Here is a 19,655-nt window from a genome sequence, read left to right as displayed (position 1 = left end):
ATGTTTTCATAATGTAAACTCTAGTAAAGGTACATGTTTTTTCTTTCTGTGTGGTCTTAAGGATGTCTAATACAAGTAGTAAGTAACGCCATGGTATGCTATTCACCAGTTGATTAACACCATTAATAAATCCAAAAATAGCCCATCGTTACGGATTTTTTCGTTTTTCATTATGGACAATTAACTCAGTGTGTAACTTAGTTCTAATCTATCTAAAGTAACAAATGATGTGTTATTCCTCTACATTTGATATGATTTAGCTGAATTTGGTGAAATAGAAGTTTCCAAATCTCTAGTTTGGCTGAACTGTAATGACATGACAGAATAAAGATTGAAAATTGCACAAAAATGATCATGTTTTGATGGTAATCAGCCAATACAGTATCTGGATGATTTGAATGAAATGGAGAAACTATGAAAGACCTACTTACAAATTGCTCGGATTGGCGGGAAAAAATTATAAAAATCTGACTATAGCAAATATCATTTCCACAAAAAACTTTTATTTTCAAACGTTTAACCAACATTTCATGTGAAAAAGTACTTTACAATCGATTTTTATCCATTTCATTGTTTACTACACTGGAAATGCACATATACATGGAAGTTTCTGCCACCTTTCATGTTCAATTTTGAATTTCAGACAATGAATACAACAAATGTGAAAAGCTTGACAACTGCAAAACAGTCAGTGCACTAATAGATAAAACTTCAACACAAGAATCAAACTCTAGGTTCATCATATCAACAACTTTCTTTTCATTAAGTTGAGAGAAAACTTTATCAAAACTCATCTGAAACACCTCTCACCAACTGAGATAGGCAGATCACACGACCCACTGCCACCCATGGATTAAAGGTTACGGGTTTAACTGAGCAAGCATTGGCCCAATCAACCTTAACAAACTAGAAGGAAAAAACCATGGCAGGGAACATGAGACAAAACTACAATTTGATTTCTATCGAATATGAAACTGATATTCATTCAGTCTTAGAAATTTCTGATCCCTTTTGTGAAACTGGGCAAATGGTGACTGCAAACAAGCATAACTTGCAGATCAAACTTCACCATGGAAAATACAAAATCATGGCGATGAAAGACAAAAACTATGATTTTATTTGTATCTGACTAGAAACTGATGTTCAGTCTTAGAAATTCCCTATCCATTTTGGTTAACTAGCGAATGATGACAAACCGATTTCATTCAATATTGGTAAACAGATAAAAGTATAGTATGGCATATATATATATATATATATATATATATATATATATATATATATATATATATATGCACATCAATTTATTTCACAAAACGATCCAATATGGCCACCAGGCAGCCATTTTGTTGAAACAGACTTCATTCAAACTTAGCACACAGACATTGTATTGTAGTGTGCATGTCAAGTAATGGTGCAAGTGAGGACTGTATCATCATCGATGACCTTTTTTTGGCAAAATATGACTAACAAATTAATTCAAAACATATAAAAAGGAGCAGAAATTTCTAAGACTATTTTAATCCTCTATTCGGAGTAAATACTTTCAACATCTTCAAATATTTTAAGGTTGTGAACAATACAGAAAGTGAATCTTTCTATTATCACGATAGAAAACAGAAGTGACATTAAATGCTGTCTGGCAATATGAGGTCAGTTCTGATTGTCATTTAGCGGGTTTACCACTTGATACACACAGCACTGATGAGACTCTTGCGGCAATGTCACAGTGATACACACAGCACTGATGAGAGGCTCTTGCGGCCAATGTCACAGTGATACCTACATGTATAATGTAGGTACTTAGAAAAAGCAGGTGTGGGAAATATTGACTAGCAGAGTGTGATGTCCCTTTAGAATTGGTGTAAAACATCAGCTGTTTCACATTTTGTGACAAAAACAATTTCACGCTTTTTTTCCAGTGCCTTTACTGCTTTTACACCAGTAGCTGTGAAGTTAAAATAGAAAAGAACAGTAATTGCAGCATGGATTTTATGATTGTATACAGTTGAGAAAAAGAATTATTTGAATTTAGTCATAGTTTTAATCAGTCTTTGTCATGGTAACTGAATGATCATGAATAGTATTTCTTTTGAAAATAACTGGATAGTGCCTGATTTTTAGGATGTTTACAAAGACAGGCGTGAGGTCAGAGATAGTATAGCATCCAATAAACACCCAAGGTTGAACTCTGTACCCACTACTGATAATTGAGAATGAAATGTACCAAGTAATTAGGCTACAGATGCAGATGTAAAACAAATAGGTCTTACCTTGGTCTGTCATTAGTACACTGGCAGATGATGAGGACAGCATTTCAGCAACAAGTGATGACAGATCATCACAAGTGAAGAGATCTGTCACTAAATTTGGATTTCTAGCCTCCATGTACATAAAATATAGGAGTCCAATTACTTTTCTCCCTGTGAAGTTAAATTTTAAAATTAGGCAATAATATACTCCTTTTTCTCACAGTGCAAAAAGAGGAAAACACATAGGTGAACCCCATGGCGAGACAGCAAGTTGTAATTGCACTCGTATATTTATGGTCTATTTTGCTGTGCTTTCACTCATGTAGTCTTTCTACTCACTAATGCTCATGAAAGCACAGTCACCTAATACCATAGCAAACACTTAAATGTGCCATACTGCTGCACTTGCACTCAGTTGCCATGAGCTGACAACATACTGTTTTCATCTGTACCAATTTACCCTGGGCCTTATGTTGATTTTACTCTATCTATTTGATTACCAGCAACAAAATTAGTGAAAAAATAGGGGAAAAAAATGAATGAAGTACTCACCTCCAGATTTCAAGTGTGCAAACCTCCACAGTGCGCCATCCTGGTTATAATTGTGCATACTCTTCACATCCACAATAAGAACCAATTGATAGGAGGATATCAGAGTCCGCATGTTGACATCCTTAATGACGCGTGTTAACATATCCATCTCCTCAGATGAAATCTGTAAGATACAACAGATTTATAGGAAATATATGAGAAATGCTGCTAGCCTCAATTGGTGTATCTAGCAAGAATTAAATGGTGAAAAATTAGGGCAAATGTATTTTCTGTGATAACTCAGTACCAGTGCTTCGAGCTAGCTTATCCACTAGCCAGTTCAGAGAAACTTTCAAAAATTGTGAATTGTCCATGCCAAAATGATAGAAACAAAGTTTCAGCAACATTTAACCCTTTCACCACCATGGTTAGGTCCAACTCCATTGTTTTCTATGGCAAAGCTGGACTTCTACAGAGGGAAATGGGGTGAAAGCCTGAAAGGGTTAAAACAAAGTGAATGTACAAATCATGACTAGTGGTTTCAACTACACTGTATGCATGCGCTGTACGCAAAGTCCGACAATATGACATTATTTTAAGTACAATAGCTAATAACTGAACAGACATACAGTAGTGAGCTATGTAATTTACCTCAAAGTTGAGTAAATCGATGATGACAAGATTTGCCCCTTCTTGTCTCACCAAGGCTTCCTTCAATTCTAGAAGTGATGTCTGGCTGTTACTGTATTTCACTATAGTGATGGTGCTACCATGACAGGTGACCACATGGTCATCACCAGTTGATGCAACTTTTCCCTCTGATATATTCACTGCTCTGACACAAAATCTCAGAAAACTTTCTGGTGGTTTCTTTTCCAAGTCCTTGATTCCTTTGAATGATTTCAAGGCATTATACGTGGTGTGATCAGGAAATCTGAAATTAATTGACAAAAAGGTTTCAGAAATATCTGACACTTCAGGCAAATTTACTTTCTGACTACTTAAACCATGTACAGAATATGTACATTGTTATAGCTACTTTCTAAGGGATGTATATGTTTACTTGCTCAAAGATGAATAAATTTTGTCAAGTGGAATCATTTTCATAGTGAATAGGGGTGAGCAAATTCATTAACCTAAGCCCATGGGCTAGCTTACAAGTCTTGTCTCTGAAGATATCATGCATACTTTTACATGTACTGGTGACTTATTTGGCTTTAATACTGACGTTAAATTGATGATTAGTTGAAATTAGGGTTGGATCGGATCAGTAATGTCTTTCACTTCTGAAAATAACTTGTTAACCCCTCTATTCCAATCTATACCTTGTAGTGACTGTTTCCCAATCCTCTTCTCCAACTTTCTTCATGAAGCATTCTTGTACATAGCGCATTTCTTTCATATCTCTTGCTGCCTCACGGAGCTCATCAAATGAATATTCCAATGAAGCAACTTTTTGGAGAAGACTGTACTGCTCTTCTTCTTTCAGATTACGAAGTGGTTTGTAGTTGGTTGATTTGCAGTCAGGGATACTGCGGTTCAGTATGAGAGACTCCCTTTTCTTCAGTTTTTGATCTTTGATTCTGGCATCCTTGTAAAGTTCATCTATTTTTCTTACAAGATTGTAGCATCTTGAACTTAGTGAAGCCATAAAAAATATCAGATCAAGAGATACTTCCTGAAGATAAAAAGAAAAGATGGAAAAGATGTAGTGAAAAATTTGGGTAGAATTGATAGAAAATAATAGTGCAAAAAAGACCAGAAATTTCCAGTCCCTTTTACCTAAGGCATAGTGATTCTCTTTGTTATTTACCATGATTTATACCTTATGTACCAATTTTAGATCACTACTTTTATCCCACAGCAAGATGAAATGCACTGTCTCTGAAATCACAATTTAGAATGTATTGTGACCTCATATGTTGTTGATTGCACACATAACAGCTGTGTCAGGAACAGGAATGTACGCACACTTTGCGTTTTATCATGTTCGTGGTAATCTACCAAGTAAACTGCAGTTGCACTAGGACAAAAATAAAGAATTTCCCAAAGGTCAATGCCACAAACATGACATCTACGGTACACTTTTTAGTAGCTAGGAAACTAATTCCAGCCCTCCCTTAAAGCTAAAAGTTATGAGAAATCTGAGTAAATTTTGTTGAAGAGTACACACAAAGTATACTAGATTACCTTCTCTTCCAGATGCTGTGAACACATATTTCTCCACTTTGTTGGTTTCCTTTTTGGTGGTTCTTCAGAGGTCTGGTTTGAAAGCTCAAATAAAAGTTTTCGGCAATACATCACCTGTAACAACAAGTTTAGTGTTTTAAAGAAGATCCATGCCAACTAAAGACAGTTATAAACTAAGTGATGTCCAGCTTCATTTTTGTCTTGATGCACTGAATACATGGAGCTTTAGATGCCATGGTTTTGACAATGTGGTAATAACAGTACATACTGGTACAGACTACTAGTACATAAATACATACCTTTTCAATGGTGTCATAAAACTTTAGAGTCTGCGCAACTGTGTTGTGTAAATTGGCCAGACGGACCACCTCATCATCTGTACAACCTGGAATTATAATGAAAAGTATAGAGAATCAAATCTGATAGTGGTAGATGACCTTTAATGTATTCGTTAACACATTTCTTCTAAACATTAACACTTCAGGTCCTTGTTTTTCATACTATCAAATTATGTTTAAAACTTGGTTTTCAGCTTGACAGCACATCATTTACATATGACCATGCTGACAATGCATACACGCTGGGCTAATGTGCAGCGCTGAATAAGATCTGACCCAATTGGGTAGCTGAATCTGACCAATATAATGAAAACAATACAAATAGACTCCCTACGTGGCTGTGAATATTGAAAATGGACCAATCAGAGAAAGTGCTTATTCAAGCTGCACATCAGCAGTACACACTGTATTTATTATTATTCATTATCATTAATAGTAATTCTAGTCAGGACAATAAACCATGCAGTTGGTATATATGTATGCGAAAAATAGGAGACATATTTTTATATTTGTTAACTTTTCAATGGGTTTACTGAATTTGGATGTTTTAATTCAATTAGAAGTTTAGGAGTGACATCAAAGATGAACTTACCCACATATAGAAGCACAGGCACTTCGGTGTTGTTTTCAGTCTTTGAAGTGCTTCTCTACGATGATTACCACCAATTATATTGATGTTGTACCCATTGACCAAGGCTGGATTGAAGGCATCTTTGCTGGCAATATCAGACACAATCCCTAACAGTGGTTGGGCTAGGAGTGTGGCTGGTTTTTTCATTATAGCCTCCTCGATTTGTTTGACATAGTCCAGTCTAATTTCACGGATGGTGTGTTTAGCTGATGGGGGGCGTAGTGACTTTACTACTATTTGGTGTACACCAACTGATTTCTCCTGATTGATCCATTCAAGAAACTCTTTTGAGTTCATGTCATTAGTCTCTTTATGGTCCTTTTTTTCAGTTGGTGTTATTGCCACAGGTCGTTTACTGACATGTCTTCTGCCTTGTTTTCTTTTTATCTTCTTCTTTGGAGGTTCTTTGTCTATACTCCCTGTTTCGTCTCCACTATCCTCATCATTGTCACCATCATCATTTGATAGACTGCTGACTGCATCCTGTGAATGTTGAGTTTCAGCTGCTTCTTTTCCATATACTTTGTTGAAAAACAGGGCAAACTCTCCTGCTGACGTACAGTTTTTGAATTTGCATGAAATTTCACTCGCAGCAAAATTGAAATATTTCATTTTTAACATGAAATACTGTGGGTGGCCGCTGTCCCCTGCATCAACTGTCTGAAACTAAATAATTGAAATGGTTGTCAGAAGAAAATCACAGCTGGCTTGCAATGGATCTTGCATCATATTTAACAAAGTTTCAGAAATTTCTGAGCCCAAGTATGCTGACACGTCATGTGTCATCTGTTTACTCGCATAATTTTGTCCAAGAATAGAGATAAACTACAGATTAAATAAAAGACATTGATTTAACATATGAAAAAAGTTTCAGATATTTCCAACACCTTTCACTGAAATTGTACAAGTTATGAATTTTAAATCACTGATAGCACCTATAAGCCACCACTACATGTGCAGTACGTGCATCTATTGGTTTATGGCTGTAAGAATTTATGAGAAAGTACAAGTAAGACTACATTGGCAAAGTCACATATAAGTATTAGAACTACCCAAAATTATTCTATATGCTCCGTTGGACCCTTGCATGTGATTTTATCCATGTACTGTCATTTTTTTTCAAAGTCCACATGGCAAATTATTTTGCTTTTATGCCAACAAGACTTAAATTTCTCACAATTGTGTACTTCAATTCTATAGGAACTGTCAACTTACTGTGATCCTCTCTTCCCATTTTTGTTTTTGCCAACAGCGCTGACAACTTCTCCAATCGTGTTTCCTTTCCTGTCCTTTCTTCTTTCGTAACGACTGCCCTTCTTTGCAAATATGTATATTCCTTTATTCGACAAGTCGTTTTCCCCACATGCACAATGATCCAACATCCATGATACTCCTTTTGGCATCTACAATGAAATATAATATTAAACACTGATAAAGTGAATTCATTTGCAGAAAAATAAAACAACTCAGTTCCTCTAAAATCCAACATTCAATAACTTTGTGTGAAAAACTTTCATTTTTCAATGTTATAAGTTGTTGCAGAACCGCCCTTGCACATACAAATCAGTTTGTAAAAGATATAAACTTTAGTAAATTTCAGTTCAGAAAATGTAAGAGAATAATATAAATGAAAGTAATTTGCCTTTTTAGCCTGTTTTTGAGTCATGACTCATATTCTCTGTGACACAAGAATTTTCAGTTGAATAGAATATTATGATGATTCAATTAGCAAATTTTGAAATTGACTCAATAGTTTTCTGAAATCGCAATTGTTAGTGAAAGGATACACTGAACCACACAGTGACTCAATAAATTTATTATCTGAAACATGCTTACGATATAAGACGGTCGGAAACAAAAACTCAAAGTAAAGAATCAATGCATTTTTGAAAGACTTATTTTCTCTCACAAGCTCACTCCCCTTGTGCACACATAGTTTGAGCGGGAAATATTGTTCATAGGGTGCAGAAATTCATACAGTGGGGTTGGCACATTTATCCTTACTGACATGCACCTATGAACAACACATTTTGTTTGTGGAGCATAAAACAATATATTCAACTTACCGTCAAAAATTATCCACTCCACTCCAGCAAAATCTTGAAAAATTTTGAGAACAAATGAAAGGTGTGCACACATGGATGTCCAGTTACTAACTGCATGGCCTAGCTTCAAATGCTTGAGTACCCTGGCAGACACTTCTTCCAGATTGGTCAGTTACTGGCACAATGTTGCACCGTCCAATCAGAAACAAGATCCATGAAACACTTTTACCCCCATTTCACTTGACATGTTACAGTGTAACATTCTGTTAACCAATTAGTAGCAAGGAATGAAGCATGCAGTGTTCATGTGCAGCACACATGCTCAGGGTAATGCAACCTTCTTACTGTAAATGTCATGTGATCAATTTTGGCGGGAAATTGAACTGCAGCTCATCAGTTTAGGCGGGAAAGTTGTTCAGTTTGGATTCACACTTGCCCAGTCAACATCATGGCTGACAGCTGCACTGATGATGTTGTGATAGATCTTGACAGTGATAGTTCTAGCGAAACTGTAGATGTCTGTGTGATAAGTTCAGACAGTGATGATGATTGTGGCCCAGCAAGGAAAATGATGCACACATTGGATCATACTAGTGAAAGCAGCTGTGATTCTGATCAATCTGTGGAATGTCTTGACTCATCATCTGGTGATGAATCACTTCAGTGCACAGGTAAGCTTGAAGTTAAGATTGTATTCACAAATTTAAACTTTAAACATGTAGAATTCTGCTAAAATCTAAAATCTTATCAATACTAAGTATATTTAAAAACACAAATTTTTCAACTTTTAATGCAGATTCATGACTCCAACAGTGCAAGCAATATTCTTGTGATGGGATATAAAATTTACATGTTTTAAAAATGTTAATGCAGATGACACACAAACAATATTCTAGTGATGGGATAAACAACATGTTTTGAAAATTAAGCCAATTCATTTTCAACAAGTGACAGCTTGAGGCCTGTAATATTTTTGTCATATGGTTTTTGCAGATCAAAACTTGTGTGAGTCATCTCAGTCAGAAGCTGCAGGAAGGCACCTAAATAGCAATCCATTTGCAGGTATGTATGAAAGGACATGAAAATTTCAAAAAATGCAAAGCATTTGCCATTATCATGATTTTGAATAGTTATGTTTTACTAAAACTTCTCTGCCATAATTCAGTGTTCTCTCCAGGATTTTCTGGTAGAGTGGTGGATAATTTGCATAATAACAAATGTAATTGTTATGGTAATGAGTTGCTATTGTTTACCAAAAAATAAAGAGTTGGACGCTCTGGGATACTCCATATTCATGTGCATTTTGTGTCACATAAAAAATATTTCATTTAAAAGTCTATTGATGTAAATCCTTATTATTTTTACAGCACTTGAGAGTGGCTGCTGTGAAATGGACTGCTTGAAAACACGTTTAAGTAAGGCAGATCTTGTTGTGGCTCAGCACTTGTTTGGAAAAACAGAACAACGAAGAGCTCAGGTACAGCAAATTTTAGATTACCTTATCGCAAACACTTCTTCTGATGGAAAAACAATCTTCATTGTGAGAGGTGTAGAAGTTTGTAAATCTGCTTGGCTGACAGCACACAATATTCCTAATGGAACATTTACTGTTGCCCATAAAGCACATAAAGCTGGGAAATATTTTCTAGAAGATAGCATTTGCCATAGATCTGGATGGAAATCACTGAAAACTCTGACTGCATTAGGATGGATGAGGGCTTATTTCAACAAAATTGGAGACAAAATGCCTGATATCCTTCAAATTCATCTACCATCATTTCTGACAAAAGTGGCAGTCTATTCAGCTTTCAAATCTGATGAAGCGACACAATCAGCCAGACAGGAAACACAACAAAAAGTGGTGTGTTGTTCACAATTCCTCCGTTTGTGGAATGAACATTTCGGTCATGTAAAGATTCCACCAGTAAGTACATGTGCTAGTGTTTTTTACTTTATCCAGTGACTGTTACAACTTTCAAATAGCGATTGGCATGAGGGTGAATTCTTCCAATGTTCAATACTGTATTTTATTCTGAATACGTTTTTGTATTGGAGTCAGAAATTTCTGTTCCCTTTTGCGCATTTAGTAATTTCTGATGATATCTACTGGGTATGCAAAATATGATATGAGATCAGAAATTTATGTTCCATATATTGAGTATGTAAATTTTGCAAGAATATCCAAAAAGTAAGATAAATTAATAATTTAATTAATCCAGTATTCATGTAGAATTGATTTGTGTTTTTGATTTCACTCACAAACCTGTGAATTCCTATGCAATTTGAATGACTAAACCAACCTACATGTGTACGTTCCTAATCCGCAACTAACAGAGTCATGTTCAGGAAGGTATAGGTTGATTTAGTCAAATGTATATAAGGTCTCCATGTTTTCGCAAGTGACATCAACGACGCAAGTCTGTGTTCATAGTAAACAGCCGATAAAGCCTATGGGTACATATTTGCAGCAGGTCTGTGGGCTTTGATGACTTCTGACCCCTAAAACATTGATCACCACTGCATCACTGTGAATTCAAAGCTACTTGTGAACCGTACCATACTTAAAGACGGTTTTCAACACATCCAAAAAGTTGTGAATAATTCATGTAAGGCTCTCATATTTCTTGATCACATATTTATAGATCTTTTAACTGAGTTTCTTTAATGTATCAGGAAAACCGCTTCACAAAGTGTGATGTTTGTGTGGCACTCAAAGAGGAAAAAGCTAAAAACAATGGATCCAGAACTCAGAACTGTGATTGACAAACTAATGGCAGAACACAATGCTGTTAATGTGTAAGTATATCTTGAAATATGCTCCTAGTAATAGTGAAATGATCAATACGAGATTAGAGCCAGTGTATCACACAACACGGTGGAGAGTACATATGAACTACAAAGTGGTCATGTCTGAGTACTTCCTTTGAAATATATTTGTAACCACATTCAGTGAAATACTGAGAATGAATTGTCTCCATGTATGAAATGCATGCCTACATGTATTTGCACGTTGCTGTTAATGATAGACGTGCATGTAAAAATGTGTTTCTTATCTCTTCAAGGTCTGAAAGACAAACCTATTTTGACCATCGTGAACTTGGAAGAAGCCAGCCAGATAAATATCTGAGTGTAATCTTGGATGGGATGGATCAAAATAAATTGTTTGTTCCAAGATTAACACAGACTCGGAAAGCCACCAGTAGTTTATGGCAACTGAGAACCCATCTAACTGGAGCCTTGGTACATGGTCGACATGCTCTGGGATTTTTTGACCTTCTGCATTATCCTCATGATAGCAACTTAACTATGAATATCATCCTCAACATCCTCCTGATGGTAGATCATATCCCTGATACAGCATTTTTCCAGTTCGACAATTGTTTCAGAGAAAACAAAAATAAATTTGTTTTCTCATTCTTTGGTCTATTAGTAGAAGAAGGAATCTTCAAGGAGGTAAGTGCTGCTGTTAACAATGGATAGAATTTGAATTCAAATTCGATTAACAGAATTGGTTAGTTTAGTATTTTTCTGAACGGTTCCAAATGCACATTTGGCATCACAGTTTTTAAATTTGAACATTGTTTTTGTCCTTCATTTATGTCTTATGGCAGAAAACTACAAAAATGGAATATTTTAAGTCATTTCAAATATCACATCTAACAGACATATCTCTTAAAGCATGACAAACACTGCAGTTTTCATGAAACTTTTCTCTTGTATTTCAGGTCTATGTCAATTTTCTTCTCCGCGGTCATACCCATGAAGGTAAATGTTCTCTTGATTTTTACCCCACACTCAATACCTTCCCAAATTAACCATCAAATTCCTTTGATTAACTTGAATTTATGAAACCCACAAATCAAATGGACTCAAGCACAAATGTGAATAAATGCAGACACTAAAACATGCATCATTTGCACATGTTTTGGCATTGACAACTATGTTGTAATCCAATTGATCCAATAGAAAAACTATAAATTGCTGTAAATGTACTGGAGCTGGACAAATTCATCTATATTCATCTATTTAATTCTTGGATGAACGGTTACCTGAGTAAAATAAGTGAAATGTTCTGGAAAAATCTGATCCATTTTATTTTTCTGCATGTAAAGAAAGCTTCTTGCCTTTCTCATATACAACCTTAATTCTGTCTTTTCTGTGTTTTGACAGATATTGACCAGGTTTTCAGTGTGATTGCACATAACATAAGTGGGAAGAATATTATAACTGTTGAGGGTGAGTTTCTTCTAAGTTCAAGTAAACCCGTTGACCAACACATTTTTCTGCCTAGTTTTTATACAAATATTTTCATACTTTTATGTCATTTTAACTAACACAATTTTCCTTTTCGAACCCAAAATGTGTATCATGACACTGCTTCCAGATTTTGTTCAAAATTATATAAAAATATCTTTTACATTTTATGTAATTACAATAGATATAAAGCAGATCGTTTTGTGGAATGTGTCAAAAGTTGACAACGGCTATCTAATTACGGGTTAAACCTTACACAGAAATTTTGAATGACTGAGTTACACTTGATTTATTATTAAAAGAAACAATGGCTACTTTTGTTCCTCTTAAATCTAAGTAAGGTATCTTGCTATAACGGAGACCTGATAATTTCATGAATTATACATTTAAGAGGAGGGATTGGAAATTTCTGATACCTTTAAGTAATTGGTTACAAACATATACAGTGTATTACCAAAGTTCAGTGCTGTGTTCACATTTTTAATGCATGTAACATTTTCAATTGCAAATGTCATTCCAATCCTGCAGATGTCACTCCAAATCATCAGACTATTCAATATAATTTTCTAATGAAATATTTTGTTTAAAATTGATTTAGAGTTGATGAATTTGGTCCTTGGTGTCTTGGAATCGGGATACTCCAAATCTGGGTCTCATGTACAGCTGTTGGATAAGATGTTTGATATCCGTACTTGGATTCATCCTGTGTGTGCTGACTTGCACAAACACTCCATACCACATGCCTTTAAAATATCGAAAGGTGAATGTGGTTCGGCACAACTACAATACAAAATCTGGAGTACTGATAATGAGTGGTTGCCAGATAATCATTCCATTAAACTTCTCAAGGTTGGTTTGTACTTTCTCTTTGTATATCTTCTGGACACAAGTTAACTTGTATGTTGAATATCCAAGATGTAAACTCAATGGTTGGACAATAAATCCAATGGTGAAACTGAGCTTAAAAGCTGTTGAAAATTATCACATGACAACAACCAACAAAAATAGACTTAAAACTGAAGCTACTCTTTTGTGTGATGCAGGAAATTTTCATATTGTGATTTCTTTTTTTGTCAAACACAAAATATACAGTCAAAACCAACTGGGACACCTGGATTGGTAATACCGTCAAGTACCAAAATGAACTACGAGAAATTGCTTGATGACATCCCTAAACTCCTCACCAGCAGTGCTGTAAGGGTTGTAAGTGAACAACAAAAGAGATGGTGGGATGAATTCTTGGATGAACGGTTACCTGACCTGTTGTCTGAACAAGACCCAGCTGAATGGCCACTGCCAACCATCTTAGAAAAGAAGTTGAGAACTGGTATTGGAGAGAATGTTGATCAACCACCTCAAGTATCAGAGGAGCTACTGCTGCTACATCAAAGAGCACTCCATGTGGATGCCACCACTGAGGTCAGTTTATTTTGATGTAAATAAGGTATACTTTATGTGAATGTGTGTGACGACCAAATAGTTACAAACAAGATACTTGTACAGAATTTGGCTATCAATAAGACATGCCTCACTCAAGTTGAACAAAAATCTCTAAATGCCCTTAAAACTTAGCAGAATTATACCCAACATAAACAGTATCAACTTTGGCCTTTCTGTATTGCTTCATAGGAATAACAGATATTTCATACAGAGAATAACGCACAAGCCTTTTTGAAATCTTACTCTAGTGTGAGCTAATCTTGCTCATAGCAATCATTGACTACAAACTTTTAAGCTTTCGTACTTAGTCTAATTGTTATGTAAATTTTATAGACCAGACTGGAATTTACAGATGGACTATTAAAAAAACAGGGATTAGCAGGAAAAAATGCAAATTTTCAGGCCTTGATGACACAAAGTTTTCAAAGGTTTTGCAAGTTCAGCTGTCCTCGAGCTTGAGAACAACTTGTCTAGCCCTTTCCAAGAATAACACAATATTCTGAAGGTTTGGTTTGCCCCTGTATGACATTGATGTACAGAGTTGTTGTTTCTTTTTCATAATGTTTAAAATTCCAGTTTCTTATTTGCAGGTGTACACAGGCTCACGCCGGGCAACTGGAGGCACAGATGCAGGCTGTTCTCAAAATGAGAACAGGCCTATTTATGAGGTTGGTCAATTTGTTGCTGCCACATCAGATCATTGGAAAGAGATACCACTGATAGGCGAGATTAAAACCATAGAAGATGACTCGTTGACAGTTCATTGGTGGCATGGTAGCTGGACAACGAAGTGGAAACCCCTATCAAGGCGTTCCAGACGCTGCACAGAACCATGGCTAGAGACGCTTCCAGTTCAGAATATTCTCCTAACAGGTTTTGACTTCACCAGAAATAAACATCTCAAACTTAGTGTTAAGGAGAAGCTTAAACAATTGTATAAGGTGTAACAACACAATTTCATGAAGTTTATGCCAGGATTTGAATCTGATAATTTGTGCATGTTTGCCTGCTGTGACTTGATGTTCATATGTTTACATCTTCACAACTGGCTGTTGTTGTTTGATCCAAACCATTCATATTCATGTTCTTATATGCAAATAAAATATATTGTGGGGAACAGGAATTTCTGTTCCCTTTTGATTCATGTTACTGTGATATTTATCACATGAATTGACTCATTTCCTATGAAGGCTCATGCATCTCTCTTAGAAAATAAAAATATGTACAACAAACAAGTTACATTTTGACTTTGAGCATTTAAAGATACGTGATTTTGACTGACAGATTCAGACCAACCACAGTTATTTTATGAAACTGATATCTAACACACATCAAAGTGTGTACCAAGACTTTTAATTTGGTTTTGGTAGACTTTACCTGCTTATGACGACTGAGTTGGGTTTTGCCGAGACATGTATTGTTGTGACACTTCATACATGTACTGTTGCATGGTGCTCAGAGTGTGAAGAGGTATAAGGAATTTCCATCCCTTTATGGTAACTGTGTTTTATTCTTTCAAGTTTACCAATATCTCAATAGAGATTACCTTGTCAAACAAGAATTGTTTGGTGTGTTGAGGTACATTTTCAAAAAAGGTTTTTGGTGTTCAATTGTAACTCTGAGTCATTGTAATAGTTCAAATAAATATGGAAAACAAATAAGTCTTTGTCAGTATTTTTGTAATGTAAGTTTACATATTTTCCATTCTGCTTCACAGACTAAATTAAAAAAAAATGATAACCTATGACAATTTTAATGTCATAATAACCCTTAAAATAGGGTTTTTGACTTTTTGAACAAACATGGCCAAGATTTCTCTAACTTTTGGCCATCTCCTTGTCAGTAGCATTAACTGATGGCAAACTAACTGAAAAAAACACTAGAATTGACCAGTAAAAATACTTTAGAATTAGAGGGTTTTTTTAGAAGGTGTTAGTTATTTTGTAAAATGTTGTTAAAATCCATTGCAGGTATCTGTTAAGTACTGTAATAAACTCTACTGTCATAAGCATCCATTCTTTTATTTTCAAGAATTTGCCAAAGACTCAGCCTAATTTTCCGGAAATTTATGTAGTGTCCGTACCCCACCATTTAATTCCACACCTATATTAGGCTTTCAGCAAACAAAGGTAAAATACATATTGTAGTACTTGGTATAGATGAATGATATATGCATTCATCTTAGACAATCACCATTTAAAAAAATATATATGAATTATAGGCCAAATGTAGTGTCCGTACCCCCCATGTAGTGTCCGTACCCCTTTTCCAGTGGATTACACTGATTTGGATTTGACTGAAGTAAAAGGTTTGATATACCCCTAGTACACTGCTGAGTGGTTTAATTATAATGTAACCATGTATAATCAGTGTGAAGTCAAACACTAAAATGTAATTTCAATTGACAGATGGATTCAATAAGGTAATTTGGGGGGTCAACACAACACACAGTACGTTTTTGTACAGGAATTTTGCCCTAGATAAAAATAGTGCCAATGACCTTGTAGCTACAATATACATGGATGATATGGAAGATACTACCAGATATAGTGAGTGCACAGGTCCTATTCTAATGGCAGAAGAAATGTTTAATTTCGGCTCATACTTACCGACACTCCCAACCCCACCCCTATATACCGGTACACAGATATTAATCAAACTGCCATCAGGGCTTATACTTTAGTTTCTTTGCTGTCTGTCTCTGACATAAGGTGGACTCTTATACAATCAGGCGATTGGATAAAAAGTCTTGAAACGTCAATGTTTATTAGACAAGGGGTTCCTGAGATGATCATTCATTAAATATGCCAAATAGCAATAACTTGATGCTGCTCAATGCCTTTCAGTGCAAGTACATCTCTATATCAACAACATGTGCCAGTATAGTAAGTGTCATTAAATGTGATGCATTACTTTTTGAGGCTTGAGCTCACATTATCTACAACACTACGGTAATTCACCTAGCATAGCAGTCAGTTAGCTAAAACCCCTCGAAATAGACATTCAACAACTGGCCTAGCATCTGAAATAACTGTGCTGTGATATTTAAGAGAAATCAGATGATAGGTTTGAATCAGCTTTTGGAAAAACCACAATTAATATTAATAGCACTAGTGATAATAATGATTCTTGCATAAATATAAAAAATAGTGTTGCTCCCATCTAAAAAAAAATGAAGTACATGTTCCTGTTTCCTGTTTTTTACTTGCAAACAAAAAGTGCTATTTGTATTTGCATTAAGGTTTTAATTTTCAATGTTTAGACAGTAGTCCGTTTCAATGACCAATTTCAATTTTGAAGATCAACAGTAAAAATTTGGTGGCCCAAACTTGAAATGTTTGGATATCAAATTAAAGGCATTGCTCGCGATCCCTGGGATCGCCTTTGTTCTAGTCTGTAAGAGGATTATGGAGGTGTGATAGCCTTTTGTTTTCCATTGAAATTGTAATCTGGTGGGTAAATTTTCTGATGAGACAATCTGTTGCCAACGCATGCCTTTAAAGTAATACACAGACAAAGTCGGAATATAAGGTGCAATATACACACCAACTAAACTGATAAGAATGAGACTACCAACAGCTTCAATGATATCAAATGTTGGACGCCAGTCAAAAAAAATTTCAATTATTTCGCAGTTGTGTGAGTAGTATGTGTAACAGAAAATGAGAATATTTATTGGTTTCAGATAAAATGTATAACTATAATTTGACAATTATTGTAAGCAAATATATTGGAAGTCAACATGATTGTCCACAAAAGCTGAAAGTTGTGATCAAAAGCAGAAAAACACCGGTCGTTTGTTCAATGATCCATGATAAATTCGCACCTTGGAAGGAACAAATTTATATTGTGTCAGAGAGTTAGGTAGTCAAATTTGTTGTTTATTCTGTTTGTGTTGTGGAGTGACCTGACATCATCCTAAATTGCTCATGTTCTTAATCATGTTTATGAGTTGCACTGCGCTACCCTCCATACTGTGATGATTTACTTAATCAACCAATGGCCTGTCAACTGTCTGAATGATTGGACTAAGACAGATACTACCGTATATTCACATTCACAAAATTTAGGTCGGACCTGGGCAAGGTTACAATAATCCTCTGTGGGGAAAAAATTTGGTTCACCTTCACATTTTACAGGACCAGCCTAGTTTTGCCAAAAAGAATTAATCTAACTACTAAATGACACTTGAACTGCAGAGACATCTCAAGTATTCGTTTCATGAACTTTACGAGACAGATTTGGACTTGCAGATTGTACAGAAATGCATGTAACCAGTGCGCAGTGTTTCTGATGTCTTTGTTAACTAATGCCTTTCTTTCAAGTAATGTTAATCAGATGATGTGGTCCCACTTGTGGAGCAAAACCTGGTGGGAAGATATTGTGTTGAGAACATGGAATGATAAAGACTGTCCAGCGAAAACTTTTAGGTTCAGTTAAGTTGGGCATCATCTTGGTCCAGACATGACCCAAATTTTGAGGCCGTACTGGATTCCCCTATTGCCCAGCCGAAACTAGATTCTGGCCTGACCTAGAGTGTCCATATTGACAATATTGAGTTGACTCAAAACCTGGGCTGGCCCAGGGCTGACATAAACTACTCAATGTAAAAATGACATGTACTGGAGTCTGTATTCACAGTACAGTGCATCTTGCCACATGGCATTCTTGTGGATACAAATCTCTCATCAGTGTTTGGGTATCCCTCAACGAAATATTAGCTAAAGTTGATCCACTATATTGTATCATAAATAACCTCAGATTTGTTTTCTTGGTCAACTTTCACTACAGATTGATACCAAATATGACTACATTGTTTTCACAAACTGTCTTAAAAGATATCTGGGGTTGGTATAGGTTATTTCAGGTCGCAGACTAAAGATTAGCTCCAAAAATACAAAATTAAGTTGGCTTAGTTTGTCTTGGGACTTGTATATCAAATTACAAAGCTATGAGACAAGCAGTTTTTTAGAAGATTTTTTAGCTAAAATTTGCAAAAATTGCCTCCAAAACACAAATTTATTATTTTCCCTGAAGCTATATGAAATTATCTAAGTATATCCTAAGTCATCTGTATACCAAATATCAAAGCTTGTGCGATAGATGAGAATATATGAATTGATCGTTCAGTGAATCACTTGTGTGTTGGGTTGGTTTCCTTCAGTTGACTAATAAGATTAAACAATTTTGTTTCTCTACACATGACATTGACAAGAGACACATCATCTCATGAAGAGTAAATTTCATTATTTCAAGTACTAAAATGACATATTTTTACATCAAGCAGTTTGTTGATAAAATGTTATCTTGACAGGTCCACTGATACAACTGTTATGTTGCAACTTGACCTTTTTCAAAATTATTGATCTGTCTTTAAAAACAGTTGTCTTTTCTTCCAGTAGCATGTCATATTGACCAGTATTTGGCTTGTCAACACACATGTACAAGCATTGCCATTTTTTGTTCAATGAATTTTAGTTCAGACTTAAGTAGAAAACAATTTTAATTCATGTTGTGTAGTGTCCGTACCCCACCCCACAAACTAGTTAAATACAACTATTAATCAGTGAGTAGGGTTAATATTTGAAATTTTATAGCTTGATGATTTTTACTGTTTTATCAAAAAACTTAAAAGTTTTCATTTGTTCTTATTGTTGATGCAAAATTTATATTAGAGTGTTGTTCTCTGAATAACGTTAAACCATGAACCATAAATATAGTTTAATAATATCTTCAATTAATTACACTGTGGTGAAAAGTTTACAGGATAAGGCAAAATGGAAAGAAAACCATGTTTCTTCATCAATTAATAAGCTATTATTTCTACACTTAATGTAAATGATCAGCTTCAGTACAGGTTTGCTTTTGGCTGCTGTTGTAGTGTCCGTACCCCTTGTACATACTTTATGAAATATTTTGATGAGTCTTTGCAACATGGACTAACATATGAAATGATGCTATATATCATAGCTAT

At 35.3% G+C, this 19,655-nt stretch overlaps 2 protein-coding genes across 2 annotated transcripts; one reads left to right on the top strand and one right to left on the bottom strand.

Moving 5' to 3' along the window:
• Nucleotides 1–483: 483 nt before the first annotated feature.
• LOC139144266 (uncharacterized) lies at nucleotides 484–6,602 on the bottom strand. The gene is made up of 8 exons (XM_070714933.1): nucleotides 5,904–6,602; nucleotides 5,273–5,358; nucleotides 4,974–5,087; nucleotides 4,109–4,461; nucleotides 3,435–3,717; nucleotides 2,805–2,967; nucleotides 2,274–2,423; nucleotides 484–1,948 (listed from the first exon to the last, which is right to left on the bottom strand). The coding sequence occupies exons 3-8, from the start codon at nucleotides 5,082–5,084 to the stop codon at nucleotides 1,854–1,856; spliced, it is 1,155 nt and encodes a 384-aa protein (XP_070571034.1). The 5' UTR covers nucleotides 5,085–5,087; nucleotides 5,273–5,358; nucleotides 5,904–6,602; the 3' UTR covers nucleotides 484–1,853.
• Nucleotides 6,603–8,484: 1,882 nt separating this feature from the next.
• LOC139144265 (uncharacterized) lies at nucleotides 8,485–15,331 on the top strand. Its single transcript, XM_070714932.1, has 10 exons — nucleotides 8,485–8,658; nucleotides 8,981–9,049; nucleotides 9,355–9,464; nucleotides 10,661–10,783; nucleotides 11,050–11,440; nucleotides 11,713–11,752; nucleotides 12,158–12,223; nucleotides 12,840–13,090; nucleotides 13,334–13,660; nucleotides 14,272–15,331. Exons 4-10 carry the CDS (start codon nucleotides 10,683–10,685, stop codon nucleotides 14,626–14,628), a joined length of 1,533 nt encoding a protein of 510 aa, XP_070571033.1. The 5' UTR covers nucleotides 8,485–8,658; nucleotides 8,981–9,049; nucleotides 9,355–9,464; nucleotides 10,661–10,682; the 3' UTR covers nucleotides 14,629–15,331.
• The last annotated feature ends 4,324 nt before the right edge of the window (nucleotides 15,332–19,655 follow it).

This window comes from Ptychodera flava, chromosome 11, assembly GCF_041260155.1.
Source record: "Ptychodera flava strain L36383 chromosome 11, AS_Pfla_20210202, whole genome shotgun sequence".
Classification (NCBI taxonomy): Eukaryota; Metazoa; Hemichordata; class Enteropneusta; family Ptychoderidae; genus Ptychodera; species Ptychodera flava.
This window is presented reverse-complemented; position numbering and strand designations above follow the sequence as displayed.